This window comes from Camarhynchus parvulus, chromosome 3 (genome assembly GCF_901933205.1).
Source record: "Camarhynchus parvulus chromosome 3, STF_HiC, whole genome shotgun sequence".
Lineage (NCBI taxonomy): Eukaryota > Metazoa > Chordata > Aves > Passeriformes > Thraupidae > Camarhynchus > Camarhynchus parvulus.
Genome location: NC_044573.1, coordinates 15,214,995 through 15,242,395, shown reverse-complemented (window position 1 = coordinate 15,242,395; position 27,401 = coordinate 15,214,995). Strand labels below are relative to the sequence as shown.

General features: G+C 38.6%; 1 protein-coding gene across 2 annotated transcripts in view; it reads right to left on the bottom strand.

Annotated features, from left to right (window-relative positions):
• The window catches only part of PPP3R1 (protein phosphatase 3 regulatory subunit B, alpha), a 37,564-nt gene extending 10,486 nt beyond the window's left edge, over window positions 1-27,078 (bottom strand). Inside the window, exons 1-3 of one of the 2 annotated variants that reach the window (XM_030946596.1) lie at window positions 26,847-27,078; window positions 6,913-6,937; window positions 4,703-4,742 (exon numbers count right to left, since the gene is read on the bottom strand). In XM_030946596.1, coding sequence (XP_030802456.1) covers window positions 4,703-4,715 — 13 coding nt within the window. In that variant the 5' untranslated portion in view covers window positions 4,716-4,742; window positions 6,913-6,937; window positions 26,847-27,078. The remainder of the gene's footprint in view (window positions 1-4,702; window positions 4,743-6,912; window positions 6,938-26,846) is intronic. The other variant, XM_030946595.1, reaches the window with a different exon arrangement.
• Window positions 27,079-27,401: the final 323 nt, after the last annotated feature.

Sequence of the window (27,401 nt, the reverse complement as noted above, 5' to 3'; positions counted from 1 at the left end):
CAACAGACTTTCTTAAAATTCCACATAGCTCTCATTGAGAGAACAGAACACTGAAATTAATTCTCAGTGTCTGAATAAAAAAATTGACTTCGTGCCCACAAAAACTATCCTAAGTTCTGCTGGAAATGCAAGGCACAAGACAGTTCAGCTCAAGGGAAAGCTGAGCTGAAAGGACTGATGGTGGCAGTAGCAGACAGAATTTAAGACCAGCTCAGGAGACCAGGCCAGATAAAAACGCTAGGAACTCCTAGGAAGTCCAAGTCCATAGTAGTGTAAAAAGGGCGATACCACCACTAAGGAAAATCAGGACTGAGTTTTGTTTACACTGTTTGAAGCAGAGTTTGCCTGCGACTCATCACCACGCTCCCAGCAACCCTGAGCATTCAGATCCAAAGTAGCCTTTTTTGTGCTATGCTCCCCAGCTCACAGGGGGCTCTGTGCTTCCCATGCTTTTCAGCAGAAGCAGACAGTGTCCCTTCACCTTGGCACTGATGCCTGAGCTCACAAACTTACAAACTGGCTGGAAATAGTAACTGCTAAGTGCTTTTCTTTAAAATGCTTTATTGGCAGCCCTGCTCAAACATCAAATTCTGCGCTGTTTTAAAACACTTAGAATTATTTATGTTTATTTCATAATCCATTCTGGATTTTGTTCCCCTTGTAATTAACATAAGGCAAGTGTTTAGTAGTTCTGGTACTAAGGATTTTTTTGTTAAAGAACTATCAGTACTTTCAAAAGACTCCTATCCAAGTATTAAAATTCTTAGGGCCAACACCTGCTTCATCTCTTGAATTCAATTGCATATATCTAAAAATATGATGAAACAGGTTAAAGTGCTTCCAAGAAACTACATGCAAATGCTTTGCCTCACTCCCATTTTATTGCAGGAGTCTTATCTCAATTGCTCACTTTCTAAAATGCTAATCCACACCGCTGAGTTCCTCACTTCTGCCCCTCAACACAGCAGTAGAGGATCATCCATTAGATTTTAAAACAATTCTGTTTCAAATTGTTATGCATGCAACTGATGCTCAGATAAGACTGTAAAAACTATTCAAGTGGCAACTCAAAAAACTTCATTAGAAGCCAAGTTCAGTGTGCTTTATGTTGAAACCAGTAATTTCAGAAAAAACATTAATTCTATTTTTTTACAGTTATCATAAAGGTACATAGCTAACTTTTTATTAATCTGAGAGACAAAAGTAAAGAATGCCCTAAAACCACAGATTTCTGAAATTCACTACATTCAGTGATGCTTTAACAGGATAACTGCATATGCATTAAGAAGCATGGTACATCCATTGCTGCAGAGCACATAGTATACACACAGGCATCTGCAAAGGGTACAGACCTTAGAAAAGCTGTACATCTCTCAGCAATTAGGTGCTGAGCACTTCTGAAATCTAAATGTTTACCCCTGTATTTAAAAGATTGGCTTTTCAGATACTCTTAGAATACTGGTTCAAAGGTTTAACTAACAAAAGCCAGATCAGAGTGTGGTCACAGAGAGCCCTATTTCCACTATCTTCTCAAACATGAAATCATTATAGACAAGAATATTGCAAAGGTATTAGGAAAAATTTTGCAAATCAAACATGTTCTGAAATAAATTTTAAATGTTTCCAGACTAATTTTCCCCTAGAAGAATGTATTGCAGAGATCTCAAAATAAAACAGACCTTCAGCAAAATTTGCAGCTCTACCTACAGCCTCATCTGATTCACGAATATAACGTTTCAGAGTAGCAACCACGTCAGCCATTTCAGTTTTGGAGATCAGATTTCAAAAAGATGATACCCTTGAGAACACATTCAACCACTCGTCTTGTATATGCTTACACACAGCTGGCCTAATCCTTTTTATGACTTCAGATGTGTCAATTACAATTTCCTAAGTTAGGAAAGAGATACTAGTCTTCCTAGCTTAAAATCCAAACACGCTACAAAAGAGTGTTTATAAACTATTCTTTACTCTATTACAAAATAGTCTTCTCTACATCTTTTTGCAATAATAAAATTTTCTTATGGACAATTTGACAGATTCTGGCTGACATCAAATTTTCACCATGGAAAGCAGTGGTAGGTTTTCAGTAACTTCTGGCACAGGACAGCTGAGAAACAAAACCAAACCATTTTAAGGAATCCAACAATACTAATTCACCCACTGAGAAGAACTAATGTTCTAAAATGAAAGGTTAAAAGAAGATGCTTGACTATCTAATGGTGTGCATCCTCTCTGTGGTAGCCTGAATTTGCTTCATGTAACTGCCTACTTTAACACAAAACTATTCTTATGAGACACCAAAGTAGCAACCGTAGCACCAAGCGGAGGTTATGACCCAATGTCTCCATGCAAACAGCATTAATACATTATTACTAACTGGCAATCTCCAAAAGGTGAAAATTCAAAATCTGTATGCCCTAGATTGCAAGGCAATGTGTGTATTCTATTTGCCATCTGTTAGAGGTGTGGCAGTTATCTTCTGTTAATTGGGCAGTTTTCTTTATCTCTTCCACAAACCAATCCTCCTTCCGGGGAGACATCTGCTGTTAATGGTATATTGAGTGTCACTGCATGACTGATAAAAATTACAGCATCCCATTGTGAGATGCTCTGCCCAGAGGGAGGAGCCAAGCATTCCTAACTGGATAGAATATGAGATTTTGACACCAGAACAGCCTTTCCACTGGATTCCCAGAGGAACAGCTGCCTCTTCCACTGGGTCTTCAGAAGAAGACTACACTCTTCTACAGGATCACTGCTCCAACAGAACCACACCTGCCACTCCGGGAGGACTGCTACCAACACCCTTACCAACAGGGTGTCAGGTCATATTCTGATTCTGTCAGTGTTGTTTTGTATTACTGCATTGTTTATTTTATTTTTTATTTTCTTCCCTAATAAAGAACTGTTATTCCTGCTTCCATATCTCTGCCTGAGAGCCCCCCTTAATTTCAAATTTGTAACAATTCGGAGGGAGGGGGTTTACAGTTTCCAGTTCAGGGGAGGCTCCTGAGTTCCTTAGCAGACATCTGTCTTTTCAAATCAAAACACTGTATCAGATGATCTTCAAAGAGATTGTCTGGCCTTGCCTTGAAAACTTTAGACCTGTCAGTGACAATTTCTGGAAGCAGGAGGGACATTTAACACTTAAAGAACAATGTGAACGTCTACTTGCAAGCTTGCTTCCAGACATGCAGCTGTGCACACCCGTGCCCAAAACCTCTGGCTTTCAGAATACTGAGGCACTCAGGATCTTTAAGCACAGCACTATCATTGCAGTGGCTGGGCCCATGCAAGCAAAGGGACATTTTCCTGGTGTGTTGAGTTATGCTGCCCAGGATACAGCCAATCTTCTGCTGTGAGAAAGGCCATCAGGGCAGAACAACCTTTAATCATGGAAAACTTCACATTTAAACAACAGCAGCCTCAACATATCGTTTAACCACAGAATATTATGCAAAAATCCTCACTTTCTCTGCAACAAAAATGACCAAAGAAGTGTCATAATAAACCTTTAGGCTGCCCATTGCTATCAATGAATATAGTTTGTCCTAGAATCAGAAGTTAAGGATGGCAACACACTGCTTACAACTCTGACACTGACATGACTAGCTAAAAAATAATTCTTCAGAAACCAGTCTGTCCATAACAAAACACTGACCAATGCAGCAGTAATGTAAGATCGAGAGATATATATGATTCAGGAAAACACTACTGAAGTCTTCATCAAGTACAAAACTCTAACCATGTATTTGCATTTAACAAAATATACTGAGAGCATTACACAGCTATGCACTGCTGTGGATGATATTCCCTAGTGTTTGCAAACTTATGACTCAAAGTAGAATCCATGTATGTTCCCATTAGGCACACAGGACTTGCAAATGACCAGGTAAAGTCTCATTTCTCTGAAAAAACATATTTAGACAAAGATTTCTCCATGACCATTTGTTTTCTATTACAGTTTGAGTTACAAGAGCCATAGGCCAGCACAAGCACATGACAAGCACTGAGAAAGGGATTTAGAAAGATCTGATTCACCCAAGATAAGGAATTTTATCAAGTGGTTGAGAAGACACATACATATGTCTACGCACACTTTAGGGCTGAAGAAAATCATTGAATAGAAAATGCAACTAAGAACAGGTACACTTAGCACAACACCACAAGGACATTTCAAAAGATAACCCTTCCTCTGGTCAGCTTTAAGCGAAAAGATCATCTGATACTTTGTCACAAGTGGGTTCTCACCTAACTGCTTGGCTGCATGATGGGAAAAAAAGCTCATTTAGTCCCAAACGTCTCCTTTCCTCTGAATGCACAAAGCCAGTTTAAGCAATATACTTCACTCCTAACACAGCACAGACTTCACCATGACTGATCCACACCCCTGAGGAATTGGCACCAGAACTGATGGAAAAGCCCCACTGGTTGAACTACACTTCACCCTACAGACATCAAGACTATCATAAGGTTTTTTTTATATTCTGATGGAAGACTCAAAGAAAACCCTCAAACTTTGAAGTGATTTCTATTTAAAAGATAGACTGGGTTTTCATTTTACAATCTAACAGCAAAAGCTGTATTATTTCCAAAGGTAATTTTTAACATTCTATTCTTTTAGTTAATATAAAAACTGCATAACATACATGAAAACTGTCCATATCAATCCCCAAACAAAAAATTAAAAAAAACTTACAGTGCGAGCACATTTCCAAAGGGTAGCTTGCCTCATTTCCCTGAAACACAACAAGAAAAAAAGAACAAAGTTGCAATTACTCCCAGATAAGCTTTAAGTAACTATTTAAATTTCAGCACTGTAAAAATCTCTGGCAATACAAGTTACATTGTTATTTAAAAATATATATTTCAGACCCAACAATCATAGACTGTGTTTTATTTGGATAGATCTATGTTTCCAAAACATACAAAGAAATATAAAACCATTAAGAGACCTCCTTAAATAAGAACTCCCATGAAAATGTCAGTTCACATAATTATAACAAGAACTTCAATCCCGTATTCTAAACCCAGAAAAACAAACTCACTATTTATATATTGAGCAAATGTTACTTTTCAAGTTAAAAATATTTAATTTCAAAACTTCACAAAACCTGCTTTACCATTTTATTTCATAAGCAGAAACAAGACATGTCCTTACAAATTCCGATGACAAATCTTACTCAATTAGCATAAGAAAACTGTTTTCTTCCCTGAACCACCTGCCCAATCCCCCTAAAATGGATTCACACAGCAAGAATTAGGCAAAAGAAGAATTTTACATGACCAGAAACTCAGACATAACAGCTTTACATTGAAATATTTTTGTAATGTACTATGTTAATATGTTCCTGCTTTGTAACTGAATGGTAAGTCAAACTAAGACTTTAAATCCTTGCTACACAACAAGAGAGTAACAGCACAAAAAACTTAAAACTTTGAGGGCATCAACAATTTAAATGTGTACTCAAGAAAATCAGCACGAACTACTGCAATATGAACGCCAGAAAACACTTAAACTTGGTATTTTCCCCCAGATGCCCCACTTAGAGCCAGAGATCACAATACACACATGCTTAATGGCTTTTCTGAATCCATTAGCAAAGGAGCAGCCAGATAACTGAAGAGATGAATAACCACATTCAAAACAAATATTTTAAGGGAGTGTATTACACAAGAAAACAAAACATATTTCAGATGAGTCTAAGATATTCTATTCAGCAGCAATTCTCTTATGGTGTGGAGCATAAGGGATTCCACAGCTGAGCACTTGCAAAGAAAGGCTCATCAAAATGATACAAAATCAAACAGAAATAGAGAGATTACTTGACAGAAGGGGAAAAAAAAAGAAGAACTATATTTAGCCTAAAAGCTAAAATGTGACTGCATTTCCTAATTAGAGCAGAAAGGAGCAGAACAAACATCTCATGAATCTAAACATGTCCAAGAGGAGACATGTTGTTGTTGTTGAGGGGAGTTGCTTGCATTATTTTATCTCAGGAACTTTTCACTTTGCTTATCATCCCCCACAACCCACAGGCTCTCTTGGTTCTTTAAAAAACGTGCATGCATTTGCTTTCTAAGTAGGGCAGCAAAAGGTACAGCCTTAATGTCTTCTCCAGTGTCTACTTAGAGCAAGACAAGGCAGCAGAACAGAAATGTAGATGAGGACAATCAGGCCATTAAAACCTCAAAAGCACATCAGGGATGTTCTTCAGACAAACTAACTGCACTGTGGCAGGGAATCCAGGAGAGCAGTGCCACATGGAAAATACTGCATGGAACCCAACCAAAGTCTCAGGATAAATAGCAAAGACCAAAATAGGTAGCAAAAGGCTAGTGTATGCATACGAATATAAAAGGGTAGGGAATCTAAAATGGGAGAAAGCAGAATTTTGAAACAAGAAGAAACAGGAACCAGGGGATCCAGCTAGGCTGCTCAAGACACGAGGTCATGAAGAGGCAAGAAAAACACCAGACTGGAAGGCTGCAAATTAAAGGAGAAAGTTGAATTAAAACCAGTGCATTTATGCACATGCACACAAATATACAATCTTAACTACTACTGTTCTGAGCATTTACATCCTTGTTCAGGTCTTGGGAGAAAATTAATTTCTGGTACAGGCTACCAAAATCAATCTGCCTAAAGACACATAAAATGCTTCTGAAAACTGAGCAGGACAAAACAAAAAAAAATGGGAGTAACTGTTTTCAGTTCATGAATTGAGTAAGTGTAATGTTTATAACGAACCTTACTATGCATTTAGATGCATGCTAAGCCATAAGTAAGTTATCTAACTGGAGTAGCCTAAAAACTTATTTGGAGATCAGGCAAAAAAGTGAATAAACTTCAGCTTAGCTTTTCTTTGAAACAGGTACTGCTAAAAAAAAAGTGTTCAGAATACTTACCTATCCAGGACTGGATCTTGGATATCTAAAAGGGTAGAAAAATGTAGTAAATGACAATGTAAAAATTATAAGATTATTCAATATTTTCCATATAGTATTTAAGTAAAGTATTTTAAAAAGCAGTTACCTGCTATTGATGCGTTGAATATTCATCTTCACAGGAGATCCAAAATTCTTGTAAGATTTAAAAGGATGTTGGTAGGGAGGGGGTTTTTTGGTACAAATAAACATCTGAATTACTCATGCCAAAATTCCTGTTTACACTGCTGTGACCCAGACAAACACAAAGATGGTGCTCTATATGAAAGCCTTGATCTTCAAAGATTAAGAGGAATGATTTGGTCTGAGGAGCAGTCATTTTTAATCATATTCCACAAGAAGTAGTACAAGAAGTTTGCTTACTTGTCCCCAAATACAATCAGAATGTGTATATGCTCTATGAGACAGGAGATAAACCCTGAAACACAAGCACTAAGTAGGCTGAATACTCTTCTTGCTTAAGAAGCAAGGATTGTTTAACAGGCAGGCAGTAAGTAAAATGGCGTCTAGAGCTATATCCACATTCATGTGCTCAGTAAAAAAGCAGGGAGCAAAGCACAGCTATGAGACATCATTAAGTATCAAATAAACCCTCTAAGAAAAGGGAAAGAAACTGGATACACATTTTCATCTGTACAGTTTTAATGCAAAGAATTACCTAATTTTAACACCAGATGAGGAAGCATTCTAAGGAATGCTGGAAAATATTCTTTGTGATTGAGTGCACTGACAGAAAATTTGAGTTACTGAAAAAGATCATTATAATTATACACCTTATTCATTAAAATAATGCTGCATTTACACTTTAGTTTATAGGTTTAAATTATACTAATCAATAAAGACCAAAGCCAGTATAAAAGTCCAAAGATATAATTTCATCTCTGATAAAAAAGTTCATTCATACAAATGCATCTGTAGAGTAACAAGGTTCTGACACAGCATAAGACCGTCAATTTAAAAACCTCATTATAATCTTAGTGTCTCCTGCCAGATATATACTTAGCATGCCTCACAAAAAGTCCAAGTATCTGCTCATATACACTGTATCAACACATTTAGAAACAGTGACACATGGTTTGTTGAGGAAATGCATCTTTTACAAAGTCAACACTCCGCAAGCGATTTACTTGCGCCTACGCCCAGTGTAAAACATGCCTTCCCCAGCTGCATCTGGGTATCACTACCAGGCTGCTGGAACTCTGTTCTCTCTCAAGCTGTACCAGTAGAAAAAGAAGCTGAAATATTACAGATACTTTGAATATCCTTATCCTTTTAGAATAGTCTTGAAATTTTCTTAAATGCTGTTAGGAGGCTATAGGTTAATTCCTAGTAAAACAGGAACAAAATCATGACTTGTTGACAGAAATAATTACAGATAAGGGAAAAGTCCAAAATCTACTAACAGAAGGTTGACCCAATTCTGAATACTGCAGAAATGCCAGTTTCCTAGAGAAAAGTCAAAACACATCAGTAAAGGAGTTGACATGACATGTAATGTGTTCCTTTAAGAACAAAAATGGGTTTTGCAATTTTCTACTAAGTATTCTTTTTTCTTTCAGCAGCTGTGCCTTTTTACTAGGTAAGGATAACTCGTGGACTTTAGTAATTTTATCCTCTGTAAATTATAAGAAAAGAAAAGAAGTGTTTCCTGATTTTTTTTCCCTGGCAGTTATTTCAAATACTAGATACTCTTTAGTCTTAAGATCAGTTTTGTACATGCTGCTCCAAGGTAAAATAGTTGAGGCAATTATCTTGACAAGTGTCCTCTTAGTGAAAGACATGAAGATCTGTGGATAGAAAGTAAAAAAGGAAATTAAGCAATTAGCAAAATTAGTAACAATTTCAATTCTTATCTGCATTTGTTTATACAAAACAGCTTGTACAAAGACATCACACTGCAAAGTAGTTCTTCAGCATATATTAGTAGAACATTTTCTAGGTCTGATTATGCATAACTTTTCTGCATGGAGTGCATCTTTTTGTAAATAGTTCAGAGAGCTAAATTACAGCATCAGCCCTCAATTAGTTTTCTGATTTTATAAAAAGAGAAAATGTGTTTAAATGTCAGCGGGCCACAATTTCATCCTGGGACTAATCTCAAATTTAGTCCTTCAAAGGGGGTGGGGGCGTGTGAGTCACTACAAACGAAAATTAATCCCTGGACAGTTTAAAACACTAGGTTCTTTCCACAGACAGGCAGTTAATTCAGCAAGGGGCAAGAGTGGTCTCCTGATCTGTTTAGTACATGTACAGGAGTGGTTGTCCAAGATTTGCAACCTTCTGTGGCAGCATACAAAAGCAATGTAAGATGTTTATCCTTGTAAATGGCCTTAAAAATGCAAACCACTTTGTCATAGCACTGGCTGCTCCAGCTCTGCACTAGATGTTCCTGCATTTGTGTTGTTGATGCAAGGGCACCTCCCGGGGTGCTGGCAACACAATGTATGTTGTGCTTCTTGCATCTGCACCTGTACCTTCTACACTTCTAATTATCACTGTTAACAAAAGCAAGAAACTTCAGCAGGCAAGTGAAACAGTCCAAGCCATGTCAGCTGGGGACCAGAATGAGGCATTATCAAGATAGCCAACTTCAATTCTTAAATTACACAAAAAGCTGTTTTCCATCATCCCCTACCACAACTTTAAAGAATGGGAGTATTAAAAAGAAAGATGGAAGCAGCTGGCAGCTCACATTTAGGAAGAGCCTACATGTAAGACCCTTCTCCCTGTTCCACAAACACGGAAAATGCTTCTCTTGTCTTTTCTCATTCTTCTTCATATCACCCAAATTAATACTCATGACAATTACCTGTTGCAGAGAATTCTTCCTCCTCCTTCGAGCTCATTTTCCACGTATTGTCACTTTCATAAAGCTTTAACAGTGAAGAACTGCTTGTTGAAAAGAAGTTTGATTTGGGCGGGGTTTTTTTTGGCTGTCAGAGGTTCGTATTCCTCATCAAAAAACAGCAGGCAAGTAGTCAAACTAGAAATGATGGTATGTGTTTTCAAGGCTCTAAAAACTTCTGAATGACTAGAACATGCCATATAGACACAACTACAGTGGTTTAAAATAAATTTCACACAAAGCCCAGGAAGCTTTAAGCCATGTAAATATTTGAATTTCTGAATTAAATGTTAGTCACAAAAATGCAAGATCTCACCTATTGTAATTTATGCATTTTATAAGGAACATATCAGAGAATTAAACACTAAAAGGAGTTTACCAAAGTGCAGATGAAAGACATACACAAATTTTATGCAAGCACCACAAAAATATGGCTTAAAACAAGAAAAGCAGGAACAAGATTTCAGCGCAAAAAAGCAGCAAGAAAAATACTTTAATCTACCCTGTTTATAAAGAGTATGAATATACCTCTATTTGGCCTTTTTTGTTAAATTCTATGAGAAAAAGAAAAAACCCACAAAAACCCTTGAACAAACTACTCAACACAGTAATGTTGTTGTCAGTCCAAGAGGAATCTATGAATCAAGAAAAATAGTCACTCAGTATCTTCTATTTAACAGGAATATCCAATTTATACACTGCAAAAGGAAACTTGTAAAGGAAATGTTATAGATAAGATCACCAGGGAATTTGGCATTTGTGTTTTGACTTGGAGTAATTAAGTAACCTTTTAGGCTTTTTATTGCAGCCAGTGAACAAATACACCTATAATTTGAATATCCAAGTACAGTTACCTGAAAGCAAGACTTAACTGAAGAACTGATAAAAGGGCAGACTAACTGCCAAAATTTATAAAGTACCATTTAAAACAACTTGGTGACTTCTGCATTGTTTTATACAAACCAGCTACTAAGTACCTGCCTTGCTTGAAAGTATTCCAGGCAGAGTGCAACTCTCCTAAATACTTCCTCCTTGAATTAGCAGTTCTTCAACACAAGACTTCTATTCAAAGAAATTAAATCCACCTCTGAGATTCTTACATTCATACTAATCTTGAGTTAGATTTTGTGATGCAAAAGTTAAGCAAAGCCAAGAAATTAGAAGACATTGAATAAGAAGGCTTGTGGAAGTTCAAGAAACTTATCAGCAGTGACAGTTTCACTGCTGATCCCAAATTATCAGCTTGTTTTCTAAGATCATGTCCTAAAAAAGGAATTAAAGAAATACATAAAAATTCATATCAGGTGACACCCAACTCACATTCAGTAAGATCAAAAATTAAATATCTCCTAGCAGTGAGCTAGACTACACTCACCAATCTTGCATTATGTTTTCAGGTCACCAACAAGTCCAGTCTATCCTGAAGCTAGGACAGTATGACAGTGGTTTAAGATCCAAGACTTCCAAGCTGAATCCAGCTCAAATGACAATTCATTGAATCTTGAGGACTACACTACAATTTTCACCACCTCAGCTCGGCTTATGTTCCATTCATTGTAACCAAAGCCCATGAGATTCCATAGTTATTACCTTGGCTATCCAAAAATCCAATATATTTTCTGGCACTGGACTGTCCTATCTGGGCACCTTGCTACCCTTTGGTGGGAGCTTCCCACATATACAGCAGAAAGAATTAAAGATGGTACAAACGAGCAACAAATTCTTACAGATTATATAGAAAAGTCATGGATTAAAGTAAAGTAAATAAGTAAGGAAAGACAGGAAAGCAGAGAAGCAACAATAATGATACCAGGTAAGTAGCACAGACAAGAAGTATGACAGTAAAGGACTTGGGCACTCCACTGGTAAGAGTTGCACTTCTCCGAGTAAAACTTGCCATCAAAATCAGTAACTCTTGTTATGAACACAACTCGAATAGCTAGAACTAGCAACATATATTGAACTCACAGAATGGCACAAGTCATGAAAGAAATCTGTTTTGGTATTTCTTAACCAAATAAATCTTTCAATGGTCTATATGGAAAAGAATGAACAGTATTCTTATGGAAGAGTATCCACCATTTTTTCTTTAATTCTTTAGTCAACCAGCAACAAGATGTATATTGCAGCAATATATTATAGTTATTTTCTCCTGGGCCCCTGAAGATATAGCTACAAAACCACTCCATGAAATTTATGAACCGACCTTAAATGCTGGTATTTAGATTATCATGGGTATAATCACACAGTGCACGCAGGACAACAAGAGCAATCAGTGTCTCTATCAGTCTCAGTCAGTCTGGGCTCTTGCAAGGCAGGCCCTGCTTGATCAATCTCATCTCCTTCTATGGCAAGGTGTCCCACTGAGCACATGAAGGCAAGGTTGTGGATGTCATTTACCTGCACTTTAGGAAAGTCTTTGACACTTGTCTCCCACAGCATTCTCTTGGAGGAACTGTCTGCACATGGCTCAGGCGGGCCAGGAGTTCACTGGGTAAAAGAACTCCCTGGAAGCCCAAGCCAAGAGTGGTGGTGAATGGTGTTGCATTCAGCTGCAGGCCTGTCACCAGCTCCCCAGGGCTCAGTTTTGGGGCAGGTCATATTTAATACTTTTGTTGATGATATGGACAAGAGGATCGAGGGTACTCTCAGTCATTCTGCAGATGACACTATGGGAGTTGTGTTCTGCTGGAGGGTAGGAAGGCCCTGCAAGAGGGATCTGGACAGGGATCTGGATCAATGGGCCAAGGCCAATGGTATTAGTTCAACAAGGTGAAGCGCTAGGTCCTGCCCTGGGGTCACAAGCCCAGACAGCACCACAGGCTGAGAGAAAATGACATGGTGGTGTTGACTGACAGCAGCTGGACACAAGCCAGTGTGTGCCCAGGCAGCCAAGAAGGCCAATGGCATCCTGTCTGGATCAGGAATAGTGTGGCCAGCAGAACCAGGAACCTCATTCTTCCCCTGTACTTGGCACTGGAGACACCTCAAAACCTATATCCAGTTCTGGGTCCCTCACTTCAAAAAGGACATTGAGGTTCTGAAGCAAGTCCAGAGAAGGTTTGGAATCTAGGTCCCATGAGGAGCTGCCGAGGGAGCTGGGGGAAAAGGAGGTTCAGAGGGGACTTTATCTCGCTATTCGTTTGAGATTAAAAAGAAATCTTACAGTTACATTTAGTTCACACATTGCTGTCCAACTAATTTAAGGTTTCCTTTAAATTGGTAGAGGATTTACTGGCAGGCACAACTTCGAAGAGGCCACAACTATCTAGCATAATACATCCACAACTCCCTAACATCTCTGTTACAATTCCACCCAGTAGTTTAAAACCAGTGACGCAAGCCAGTCAACATATTCTTCCATTCCACCTTAATGTTTGGAAATAACTTCCATTTAGATACATAAACTGTGTTCTCCCCTACATCTGCCAACCATCATCCCTTGAAATTTTATAGTAACTTTTTCTGGGCGCATTCAGATACACTTCTTGTAAAGGTTACCAGACATCTGATAAACAATTGAACTTGTATCAGCACTCAGCTTTTATGTATGATCTTAAAGGTGAAACCATAAAGGTACAACAGACAGGTCTTACTGTTGTTAACAGGTCTTACTGCTGTTGTCAGCTGTTGTTTATATTCTAACTCAATACCTCACCTGTGAACACTAATCAATAACAAACATCAAGGAAGGCTGTAAGCATTTTACATAGACAGAACACCTCAGGGGAAAAAAAAAATCATAAACAAAACCACAAAACCAAACACAGCTTCTTTTAACTTACCTTGGAAAGAAGATTTCAAGTTTTAAATGTGTTACTGCTGAAGCAGCCTAAAGTTTTAATCCTGCCTGTAAATAAAATACTCTGTGGCCTTCAGCACTGAAGGAACTCAAAAAAAGATTAATACCTAATTCTTCAACATCTTTAAATTGCAGACATCAGAGATAATGAACCAAGGCAAAGGGGATTGGTGGATTTGGGATTACAGTAGAGATCAAGTCAGGTTAAAGCTGTTACAGCATTCTGGCATCGCTTCTTTTAAGTATGCCAAGTGTTGTAATTCCCTTTGCCACAATAAAAAAAAAAGTCTTAGTTAAAAAACCAACCAAACAAACAAAAAAAGCAAAAAAACCACCGAAACACCACCAATTTATTTTAAGTAAGTGATGATTCCTTAGAAGAGTCTCCCCTTTTGCATGTATGTCAGGTTCTACCACATCCCCTTTCTGGATACAAGAGGCAAGAAAGACTGTCCAAGTCTTAGGAAAAGCCCACAGTTTACTCCTTAGTCACCATCTAATCCAGTCATGTCTCTGCCCAAGCTTCATCAGTCATTTTAAGGGAAGATACTTGTCCCCTGGCTGGCAGTTGGCCAGTAACTTCTGCTATGCTTTATTTAAATCCTTCACTGTCCACGGGTCTCCTCCAATGTGAGATATTAATGGCTTAAGGCCATCACAGTCAAGTAACTATTCTAGGATATCACAGGGAAGCCCTAAACCAATGAAGCACAAAGCAAAACCAATGTTAGTGATGGCTCCTGTTGCCAAAGCCTCCAGCAGACAGAAAAATTAAAGGAATCAAGAGTGTAACTTACAAGAGGATTCAGCCTTTAATACACCATCTGGCTTTTTTAAGGGAAACATAACAATAAAAAATGCATCTACTCAAATAGGATAACACCAATTTTTAAATTTTTCATGTTTTGAATTTCAAGTGTTCAGGACTGAAAAGCAATCTATGAAGTCTGTACACTCACAGCAGGGATTATATGATATATATTCATATACATCAATCCTATAGCATTCCCTATCTAAACTCCATTACACTTGCTCAGCTTCCAGCAAAAATCTAGACTTGCATGATATTGAAGGTATGATTAAGTAGTTGGTTTAATCATAGATCTCTACATGCAGACACAAACAATAATTACTCACCTGCAGCGTCTGCCAGAAAAAAAAGTCACCCAAGACAGAATGAGACATACAGACCCAGCAGAAACAACAAAGAGCAGTTTGCTAAATTGCTTAATAAGAAAGAATGACCAAAGATACAAGCAATTTTACTGCAAAGTCCTTTTCCTGAATTTGGATGACAAACAAAGCCATGAGGTCAGAGCCTACACTGATAATATGATTTACTAGGTATGTATGTATTCCCCTAAATCACCTCACACAACTCTGATGCAGACATAACAAAAACCTAAAGGATAACTAGATTACTATAAACTTAACTCAATTGTCCCATCTGTAATATGTGAGACAACTTATATTTTCTGTTTCATTTTATGATCTCCCTAATACAGCTTGCAGTATGTCAGATAGACAGATAATAAAAAGTGCTGGAAACAAACATAGTGACTTTTTAAAACTAGGTAAGGCAGAGAATAGATTGTGCCACATTTAGAAAACTAACAAATTAATCTTGTTATTTGAAGGAGAAAAGCAAAACCTCATATGTATGAAAAACCATAGAAAACAATAAGAGCTCTCATTGTAAAAACCTGTAAAAACATCGCAATCTCTAAATAAAACTTGAGAGAAAAATAGTGACAGGAACAAAACTGTTAACTTTATGAGCGAAGGTACATTTCACAATTTCATTTCTGGCAGTTCCCAGCTGCTACTCTTTAGCAGCAACCACCCAATCTGCTTATCCAATCACTTCAAAGCTCACATTTCTTAAGCTTGCATCACTCTGAAAAATTCTCAGAACCCTGCAATTTTAAGTGCATAAATGAATAATGAACTCTCAAAAAGCCAAGGAAACGAGTTTCCCAGAAGGATTCTGAAGCAACACAACCTTTAGTAGGGGAACAACAAAATTCTACCACTACTAAATGAAGTCCTGATGCAATTAAGAGTTCACAATGGGAAGACTTTGGGATTAACAGTTTGTTCCTCCACTGCTTCTGAAAGAGTCACAGAAAAATCTGCAAGATAATAATTTATTTCTTCCACTTAGGTTAATATACTGGTTTCACCTACAAAACTTCTTTCTACTTTTACAACACAAAGTGAAGTTTATTCAATTCCCTTAGCTAAAGAGCAGACCATGGCAACTGGTCCTTTTCAGCTTTAAAGACAATCACAGTAGTTTCTCAATCAATCCACCCCATGACCCCATGTGCTGTTACATGGACTAACCCCACACTAGTCAAAATGAAACCAAGACCATACTGTCCAGAACATTTGTGATCCAAGCACAAAACTAGGTAGAAAACGCAAATGACTGCAAAAGAATAGACACATCATATACTTTGGAAGTACACACTGCAAAAGCTTCTCTAAGGAGTATGAGAGGAAACATTAAATGGGACTGAAAACTTTATCAAGTGACTGAGGTGTCCTGGGATTTTCAGAGTTAGGAGCCAACATCTTAACAAAGAAATTGCATTAACTTACTATTAACAAGATATTAAAGAGAAACAAAAAACCAAAGCATATCACACTGATCTTGTTTTTTGGGACAGTGATGGATATAAACTGGATATCAGACACTTAGGAACACCAATTTAATCACTTCATTAGTAGGAAGGACTGTTTCCCCCTTTGTTGGTGAATATGAACACAGAAAATCCAAGCAACTGCAAACAATAAGTTGTGTCACATTCATGTGAAAGAACAACTTCAGATTTGGAAAAGTAAACTAACACAGAGGAAAAAGGAACAAAACTTCATTCAAAACTTTAGGGCAAAACATGTAAGCATCACCAAGAACCTGGAGGAACTACAGAGTCCCACAATTTTCACCAGAAATTAAGATTATACCCAAGCTGTTATTTAGCGTATCATACTCAGTCAAACGAAGAAGAGACAAAACTACCCAGAAGAGTCAAAATACTCATTTTTGAAGGTAAAATACTCAGTAGGTAATTCAAGCTCTTTCAGCTTCTCTCCTGCTCCACAACAATTTGAAGATAAAACAAATTTTTCCCAGAAAACAGACAATGCTCCAAACTTCCACTTCAACACAAATCAATAATGACCTCATCACTGGCTGACCTACATATAAATAGGTACAGAACAATTACTTTACAAGAAGATATTAACTTGATCTAAGCCATATTGAGAAACAATTTGCTATCTATATTCTCATGAGGCTGCTTTTAATTAGGCCAATTTAATTCTCAGCATTTCCAGTGACTATAAAATGAAAAAAAACCTAACTAGGAAGCTTCAGCAAGCAGCTCTACAGACCAAGCCCCATCAAAACTCTACCAAGTTAACTGGTATTTCAATACCCCTCCAAAATTAATAGTCAAAGAATTATATTCTCTGTAATACTTCCAAGTCAAGCACTCTCGCCACTGGATTAATGAGGAGTGTGAAATACAGGCTGTCTTTTCTCTGCATTGTTTTTCAACCATGTCTAGTAGACTGTGGAAATCACAGTCACTTAAGGTATAGGACTTGCTTGCAAATTTAAACTTCTTTTTGAGTAATCTTCAAAAACCCAAAGGCTATCGATATCTATAGAATCAAAAGTTACCTCTTAAAAATATGAGTTGTGATACTCCAAATACAATAAATGAGTAAATTAAATTAATTCACAAGGCTCTACCACAAGGGGTTAGAACAAAGTCAGGAAAGTCACACAGAGTCAGGAAAGTCAGCACTGCACAGAAACAGGCTGCACAAGCAGATGCTGTCACCAGCCTTTCTTCCCATGTAAGAAACGTAAAAACAGTTCAATACCACTTGGGAAGTCAAAAAGGGAAATCTAAGTTTGAAAGGAGATAAACATCTTACAGCCCAACAGCAGCCCAACAAGAAGAGAGAAAGAGGAAACGGGATGATCAAAAAAAAGATCGCAAAGCAGGCAAAATGTCATTCAGGCTCCATCACAAAAGAGACTGAAGAATATTGTGAAGAATTTTGAAAATGACACATACCTCAAAACAAAAAAGACAATTCAAAAATGGGATTTGATTTCACAAACTGACATGAACAAAAAACAATCAAGGAGGCAAAGATGCAGAACTGAGCAAGATGTGCAAATCAAAGGAAGAACCAGTTTGTGCTGAAGGGGAATTGTTGCATAGAAACAGAATCTGAAATATAAAGATTGTTTGTATTCTCAACCTGTTAGCACTAATCTAGTTTTGCTTTTTTACTAAAGGAAAATAACAATCAGAACTTGCAGCTGTCAGCTAATAAATGGAAGCATTTTAACAAGTTCTGGTTTAGTTTATGCTATTCAAGGATTCCCAAAGAATAAAAATGAATCATATGGTTTGAAAACAGGCCACACCAACACTATGATCCAAAACAGAGGGATCAAATCTACTGCAATTATCAAGAAATTTACAAAACATTAAACAGGTATTTTTGGCATCGCCAGCTTCTATTCTAAAGTGAATACTTAATTTCCAGCACTCAAGAATTTTCCACAAATTAGAAATTGGTGTTCTGAAGATGCATTATAAATTTCCAAAGTCTTCCAATATCACAGATTTCCCAATAAAATTAAAGCAAAATGGTACATAATAAAACACAACCCCCCCCCCCCCAACCAAACAACAACAACCCAACAACACAAGTGCTTTTTCAATTAAGGTTTTCCCCACTATGGAATATTTGAAACCTTCAAACAAGTTTTCTTTTTATGACATGTGTCATAGAGAAAGTACTGACTATTTTTAGTCATAACACTGAGGTGATGTCCATTCAGGAGTTTGTTATATTAAGTAATACTCAAATGCTATTTAGAAGAATATTTTAGGTTAAGTTCTTCAGGACAGGAACTGGTTTATTTCTTACAAATAGGAATGCAAATATTGAGTATCACTTTTCCTACAAGCTAGTAATAGGGTACTCAAAGGATTACATTTTAAGTCCAAACCAATTTCAGTAGCTTATAAACATTCATGTCAAACATTTGAAGAATTATCCAAAATCTCATTACCAAAATAGTTCTAAGATATCTAAACTAAAAATTCACAGCACTTGCTAAAGATTGCTTAATCTTGACAGAACTCAAGGCTTATTAACTGCTGTAATTGACAATACAACCATAAACGGCTGTCCTGAAGAGCCATGAATTTTCTTAAGTAGTGAATGTACATAAAGTTGTAAATGTATGTAAAAGCAAGCACAAGAGTACACACAGTGCAGCACTAGAAAAATTACTGGTATTTATAGGGTCTACAGGTTCCAAAAGAAGTCCAGCAGATGCACCTCTGCAGAGCCCCAGGTAAGCACCAGTTGCTCACAATCAAGAATCCAGTCCACAGCACCATGGGAAGACTGACACAATTGCGCATGTAATCACAACCTGTCCACAGAACCACAGGCCACCATTTTTCTGCTATTTACCATCTTATCTCTTCATGTGCCATACTTTCAAAAATTTGCAGTCTGCAAGCATTAAAGGCAGTATATAATGCATATACATTTGCATACTAGTCTGTAATACAAACTGCAAATCAAAGAATGCTTGTAACTTTAAACAAAGCAGTTTAGCAGCTCTTTGTGAAACACTGGGCACAAGGTTTGACTTGACACATTTACTGCACTACACAGATGCTACACAATATCTCTGAGAAAGTAGGTAAAACTACTAGTAAAACCCATCCTTTCTCCAAAATCAATTTTTCTGGAATCTTTAGTTGTTCTGCCCCCTGCTATAGAGCAGTACACTATTACTACCCCATTACATAAAAATGCCTACATCTAAACCCACCATCTTCTCATTCTGCTGGCATTTTTGACCCCTTTACTCACATGACTTGTTTTCTCACCACTAAAGGGCATCTGGCCACCTTTTAACTCATCATCCCATTTTTTCAAGGCCTCTCAAAAGAGGATTTTTCAGAACTGACCTTCAGCAAAACTCAGCTGCATCACTAGAGCTACACTATAATATTCAAGAGTACACAAGAGTCAAACTTACTAACCTTTCATATTTTACAAATTACATTTATCTGATTTTTCAGTGCATTTCAATCAAATTTGTTTGTCTGAAAACAAACAAACAAACAAACAAAAAACCCCCTAACACCAGTGGTACCTCCTGCAAATGCCTTAGTCTAATTAATAAAATAAACAGTGTTTTGAATAAAATATTTCAGGAAAACTAACACTGCTTTTATAACAATAACTCGACAAATTTAATAGGTGGAAAACAGGTATTTTAGTTGATACCTCTGAGAAGAAAAGTTATTAGAGTGCCAACATAGTCTACTTGAGTCAAATATAAAAATCAAGTCTATTTATTCATCTCACATTTTTACTACTGCTGCTTAGAAATTCTCCCACTTATCATAGATTTTTTTCCTAGACTTTTTAGTAGACCTAGATGCAATCAAGCTTTAATCTAAAAAAAAAAAAAATCTGTGAAGTGTCACTTTAGCATTATCAACAAAACTGACCGATGACTTCTCAAATACCGCAGTGCTCAAACACCACCTGTTAGCAGTGGCTCAATACTAAATTAAACTTCCCAAGGGAACATTTTATATACACAAAACTGAAAAGCTGTTCAGTCATCATGCCTGCTATAAAATACATGAGTTCTCCTTCACAAGCTCAGGTCTGAAGCATAGCCATGGAGTTTACTGAAAAAGAAACCCCAACAACAAACCAAACTAAACTCCTTTTAAAGTCCTCTCTGCTAGCCATAGTGTCATTCAGCAGAGGAAATTCCAGTGACATTTTTCAACTTCATTGATGCTATTCAGAACCTACACTGTCAGCAGTGAAACAAATTGGTTTTGTCCTTTACCACTTATTACCAAAAAAAAACCCCAAAACATCTCATAAATGCACACAGAGGAGATATTCACAGGGTAACAACAGAGAAGAGGTAGAAAAAGAGTCCTGTAGTTTCCAGATGATGAAGATAAGGGGTAAAAATCTCCATATTTGTCACAAATACATCAGAGGAAGAAAATGTTCCACAGCATTTAAAGATGATACTAGGGTTGTATTCTAGTGAGAATCACAGCCGAATCTACTTTTCCAGTAGCTTCGTTTCTTCCCAGAACATATCAACCCTGGGCTTCATTTCTGGGCTTCCTATCTGTTGTCCCATTCCTTCCTCTCCTGCCACCCACAAATTCTGACTGAATTGCTTCCATAAATGTCTTACTAAATTTTCTTTTAATTCCTACGTTACCCAAGTTAGAAACTATTGTAACTTTAAGCTGACTCAAGCTTCAGTTCTGTGCCTGAAGCTTGCTTTAAAATGTTCACCAACACAGACTTTGCAAATATTCAGCGACACAACCTGTTTACTGCTCAAAAGCCAAGATTTTTAATGGCAGTTCCTAAGAAATGCTGCCTTTAATCCAACACATTTAACGGGTTTCCAAGACTTCTGTAATGCAGTTAAGGATTATTTATATCACTAGATTTCTTCCTTAATTGTGGGAGTATCAACAGCAGGGCCAAATGACTGTCAAGTTACAAGTGAGTCAGATATCGTCTCCAGCCTGTTTTGTATCAACAACACAGTTTTGCCCAAACAGTTAAAGCGCTTGTAGCAACATATAAAACACTGTCTATATGGAAAAAGCCTAATAAAGTACAGCTATCAAATTAAAATTTTCAAGCTACACAAAATGTCAAAATTAAGAAGAAATGACATTCCAGAAATTACTTCGCTTGAAAGATGGTGGTTTTATTCTTAGACACACCTGAAATCTAAAAAAAACCCAACTCTCCACAGACTTCTGCCACTCAAATTATATATGTAAGACCTGAATAGAGAGACAAGACATAATTTAAGTTTAGCCCTCGTTAAAATAATCTCAATATTACTAAATACATTATTTCATCCAGTGACCAAAAAAATCTAGCTACATCATTGCATTGCATGCACAAATTGTATGCACAAATTCTACCCCAGTAGAATATGCTGCTTCTAGTCCTGGACTTTCCCAGAATACCTGAACTGGTATATCAAAAGATCTATCACAGATTAAAAGATGTTGGTGCGTGTCCAAGACTTTCCCACTTCATTCAGCACATTAAGGCAATCTCTGCAGCTGATCTTGCTGACACTGCTGGTGTCAAGATTACTTGAGGCCACTGACAACTAAGAAACAGAGTAGCTTTTGCAAGATATTAAAGGCCTATCTCGACCTCTAATCTCAAAAAGCAGCCACTTTAAGAGGCTAAACACTGTTACAAAGATGTTGGAAGAAGGCAGCCAGTAACTACTGAACACCACCACAGGCCTTAAGCCAAATGGACAATGCACAGCACATTGTCTAGTGGCTGCATTTCAACTCCAATCCCAAGACCCCTAAATTCATAAGTTTGATTTAGACATATTTATTTTCAAAGCTACAAACACACATTGCCAGTACCACATACTAATGCTAACTTCTAAACAATAACAAGGACCTAGGATAAGTTTATTACCCTGCCATGACCTCGACCCGTTCCATTTACAGAACAAGGCCAATATTTACCAGCTTCACAAGAGCACAGCAAGTTAAATTCTTACCGTCTTTGGGAAAGAAAGAACTTATTTAAGTAATTTATATAATCATGTCAGCCAACAAAATTCCAACTGTTTCAAGAGTTACAACTTTTCTATATTTTAATTAACATAGGCCTGAGAGTCAAACAAGATGCTTATTTTCTAATGGTATCCTGCTCAGAGGTTCCAGCTGCGTAACCTTTAAGCACAAGCACTTTTTACTCCTCTTTTTATGCTGACATATTCCTCTCATCATTCCTTCCCCACCATCTCAATTTTTACTCCCCCATCCTCACAGCGCTCACTCCTCCAGCAGCAGAAGACTTGGATCATGACAAGGAGATCACACAGCAGCAACTTCTCTGTTTCTGCTGATTCTGGCAAAGAAATAGCATGTAGGAAGTATGGAAACAGCCAGTCCCCTTTACCCCCATGGACCTTCTGTAAGGAACATACAGGAATAAACAAAGTCAGGAAAACAGAAAAACATATAGACCCGAAGAACACAACAATGGAAAACTGGAAAATGTGTCACTATATGAACTGGCTGCCAATGAACAAAGAACTGTTCTAATTTTTTACTAATTTGTCTCCTAATTACAACTTGACAAATGATATTACACAGAGAAGGCAAAACAGGCTTGGCAAGGAAGAGGAGGGGCAAGGAAATTGGGAGCAAATTGTTTTCAAGAAGTCACATATTAGCTCAAATTACAAAAAAATGTTTTTTCATGAAAACAATTTTTCATCATCATTTCATATAGTTACACCAAAGTCTTTGGAATCATGGAATCAGTTAGGTTGGAAAAGACTTCTGAGACCAACAGGTCCAACCTACAGAACTTTACGCTCAACTACCATTCAGATTTAAAATGTTTTAGGAGAGGATACAGTTTTCTGTAGTGAAACACTGCTAAATACAGCAGCAAAAATGGGGAGGGAAAGCAAAACAATTCTTCAAACTAGAAGAATAAAAATCATAGCAATGTGAAAAATCTTATGCAAGATTAACTTATGCATTACAGTAGAAGAACACTATTAAGGACACCTACAATTAAAAAAAGCTATTTCTTCTGTAACACTGCCAGGTAAGCACCAATTCAGCACCCAGATTAAGGGGCTGGAGTATCTCTCTTAGAAGGAAAGGCTGAGGGAGTCAGGACCTAATCAATGTGTATCAGTATCTGAAGGGAGTGTTCCAGAAGGATGGACCAGGCTCTGTGTGGTAGTGCCGAGCAATAGGACAAGAGCAATGGGCAGAAACTGATGCACAGAAGTTCCACCTGAACATGAGGAAGAATTTTTTACTGTGTAGTGACCCTGCACTGGAACAGAACACCCAGAGAGGATGTGGAGTCTCCCTCCCCAGAGACATTCCAGAACCATCTGGGTACAATCCTGTGCAATGCGCTCCAGGACAACCCTGCTTGAGCAGGGAGGTTGAACCAGGCGACCCATTGTGGAACCTTCCAACCTGACCCATTCTATGAGGAGGTAGAAGCAGACAAAGAGAAATGGTTTGGCATAAAAATGTGCATTTCTGCCTCATCTCATTTCCTCGGAAATACCAGAATTACTGAATTCTCATTTTCTGGCACTGATAGACAGAGGACAGTCCCATCTACTTTAAGATATGAGCAAACCCACACAATTTAGGTGTTATTAATCCTCTCCCTTAAAATTTTCCTTTCACCTGCTAAGCCAGATGTCTTACGTCATGAATATACTAAAGCTTCTAAGTTATGCCCACCACAAACTATTTTCCCTTCAACTACTCAACTGTCATTCTCCCTATTGTTAAATTAATAGTTAAACCATACAAAAACAGAATTCCACTTCTACCACAGGAATGGTGAAAAAATATAATTACTTTTTTAGAAGTCTTTTTCCCTCTCTACCAACAGGCTCTATCTGCCTGTTTAGGAATAACTAGCTTTTTGTTCAGCTAATAAGCAAAGCATGTAACACCCTCCCTGCTAAATAGTAAAGAATTGTTTAAGATGGTCTTCTGGGGTTGTTTTTTTTATTTTATTAAAAAACTGTTTAGGAGGTTCTTTACTCCAATAATTTAGAACCAGTGTTAGATCAGTTCCGGAAAATGCAGCAGAGGCACTAGTATTCAAGTGAAGTGAGTCAGAACAACTGAATAAGAGACTAGTTAAGACAGATGCACGATGTAACATGTTTTGGATGATTCCTGTAGAATTCAGGGGCTTCTGTACTACATCTATGAAGTTCAAGATCTGGATATGAACTAGAACACAGACCATCCCAAGAAGACAGAATTTATCTAAAACTAAGATAATTTAATACCTTTATCTGTGCTGTTTACCTTTTCCTAGAAAACACTACTCATAGGAAAAACTTGCTAAGTCAACTCTAACAAAAATAGCTTATCAACATTACTTCCAGCATTATGTAATGGACTCGTCATCGTATGCTCTGACAGATTATTTTAGAACCGGCTATACCTAAACATTCAGAAGAACATTCTTTGACTCACTAGATGTTTTCGTTTTATCTTAAGCTACCTACTACAAACACAACAATACATTCACCTCTTTTTTCATGATTACTGTCAGCTCTCTCATTCTACAAGAACATAAAAGAAACGTTGTTCTAGACTGTGAAAAAGGAATTTCTCTAATACCATAAGGGTTGAAAAAAGATGTACTCCATTAAAACTGAACTCTTTCAATGGAAACATTCTCTGACTAATGACAAAAAAAAAAAGAATAGCAACTTAAATGCTGGGTGTGTTTTTTTGTTAATGTATCATTTTATATTGATTTTCAGACTAAAAGGCACCTAAGATCAGGTGGTACCAGAACCAGTGTAGTAATATAGCTACAGTAGTGCTCTGCTTACTTGAGAAAACAAGCACCTCTACTGGCAGAGATAACACTCATAACATAACATCTTTTTTCCCCAGTATATATATTTGTACATTGCAATGCATCATACACAAATACTATTCAGGAAGCAATGAAGTAATGATCAACATGCTTACATCATCAAAAGATCATAAGAAAGCTTTAATTACAACAGAATGGATGAAAAAAATAATCAAAAGTAATAATACATGAAAGTTAAGTTCATTAAAGGTTCCTGACATGCATATGGGCATCATAGTTAAATAATATTTCTTTCCTTTTATATATGTTAGCGTATCACATATGGCAGGTCTTTGAGAACAAAATTTTCACAGAAGATCCAACTACTGGCAGGATGAGCACAACTGTCATGTGGAAAATGATCACTGTTCATGATGATCTATACATTCAAAGTAATTACCAGTACTGCAACCATGGCACAAGTGATAATAATTTTTTTAAACCTCAAATTCATTTATACCTTGTTCTCAAAATATGAACTTTTCTTTCCCCCCCCAGTCTTGATGTGCTCCCAACCGAAATCAAAGCTTTATACGCTTCAAAGCACTTCTCCAAATGCACATCTATTAAAATGTACACAAAAAACCAGCCTGAGCATGGCACATTAGATTCTGCCACAACTTTATTTTTTAAAGGAAAGACTGCAATGCCTGCTTAAAAACAAAAGGAAACCCATTTTTGACTTCCAGGCCCTGTGAGGTCTAACGTGCATTGTGATAACCAACTGGCCTCGCTCTGAAAGGGTTAAAAACAACAACAAAAAAATTTAAACTACTTGTATTTCTCCAGCGGTAAAACCAAAATATTGCCAGGTCTTCCTGCAGCCAGGGTACTGGATAATTTAGGTTAAAATAAATGTTTATTAAAAAACAGGGCGTTGATTTCTTGGCAGCGGTGAAAAGCAGCAGACACCCCTAGTGTCGACGTAAAATACTACACGACTCCATACTGTATCTCCAGGTTAATTTTACAGCAGAAAAAAAGAAATTTAAACCCGTCATGATTGAAAAATCAGAGCGACTCTCGCGCACACACACACCTGGACACATCGCACTCCCGCAGCCTCAGACCCCGAGTACCCATCGTATGTGAAGTCTCAGCTTTCCGCCCCAGCCCACTTACAGCGCACATTATCCCGTCCCCTGGGCTACGTGCATTACAGCTTTCCGGTCCGCATACGAACAGCTATTGCTGCTGCACCGGGGGCGGGGGGAGAACCCCGCGGAGCTGCGAAACAACCCCCGCATGACAGCGCCGCCGAAATCGCCGGAGTTTCGCTTGGAAACGGCTCCAGGGACCGATAGTGCCTCCGTGGAACAGATGAGGCGCAGCACGGGCGACGCGAATCCCCAGACCGCGGGTAGGGTCGGGTGGGGATGAGGTGAGAGGGTGCTGGGGAAGGGAAGGGCCGAGCCCAACTAGCGCTCCCAAGGCGGTGGAGGGAGGAGGCCGAGAGCCAGCGGGGTTCCGTGGGCGGCGAAGGAGAGCGGGGGATGCATCCGCCGCCGGGGAGAGCCGAGAAGGAAGCCCAAAGAGGCGCCCGCCCGCGGGAGGACGTGGACTGCCCGGGGGCGGGAGGAGCCGGGTCAGGGGCAGGGCAGCGCCGAGGCGGAGCGGTGGTGGGGACGAGGGGGTGGGGGACCCGGCCCGGTCTGGAATATTCCAGCGGGACGGGAGCGGGGAGGGGGGAAGAGCTAGGGAGTGGAAGCGAGGGAGGGTCCTCACCATGGCGGCGGGTGGGCGTCAGGCGTCTCCCCCGCAGATGAATCCGCCGACCCCGGCCTCGCTGTGCGTTGTCCGGCGTCGTCGCCGCCGTTGGCACTCCCAATCCTCTCCTGATCCCGCTGCCGCTCCCGTCACTGCGGCAAAGGCTCCACTGACCCGCGCACGGAGCGAGCAAGCGAGGGAGGGGGCGCGAGCGGCGCTGGCGCGGGGCGGAGGGGGTGGGGCTCTCACATCCGGGTACTCCTCTGCGCCGGGGGGCGGGACGAGGTCATGACATCATCGGCGGGGTGGAGAGTTGGGAGCGCAAAATGGCGGTGGGGCGGTTGTGGTGTTGTTGGGTTGTCAGGGGCGGAAGTGATTTTTGAGGTCATTGAGTCTAACCGTCAGCCCAGCGCTGCTACTGTAACTAATCTTTAAACCACTAAACTACATCACCCGGCACCAAGTCCAGGCGCCTCTTAAGCACCTCCAGGGTTGGTGCCTCCACCACCTCCATCGGCAGTCCATTCCAATGTCCGGGCCACCAGACTAGTGAAAAAAATCTTTTTTCCTACT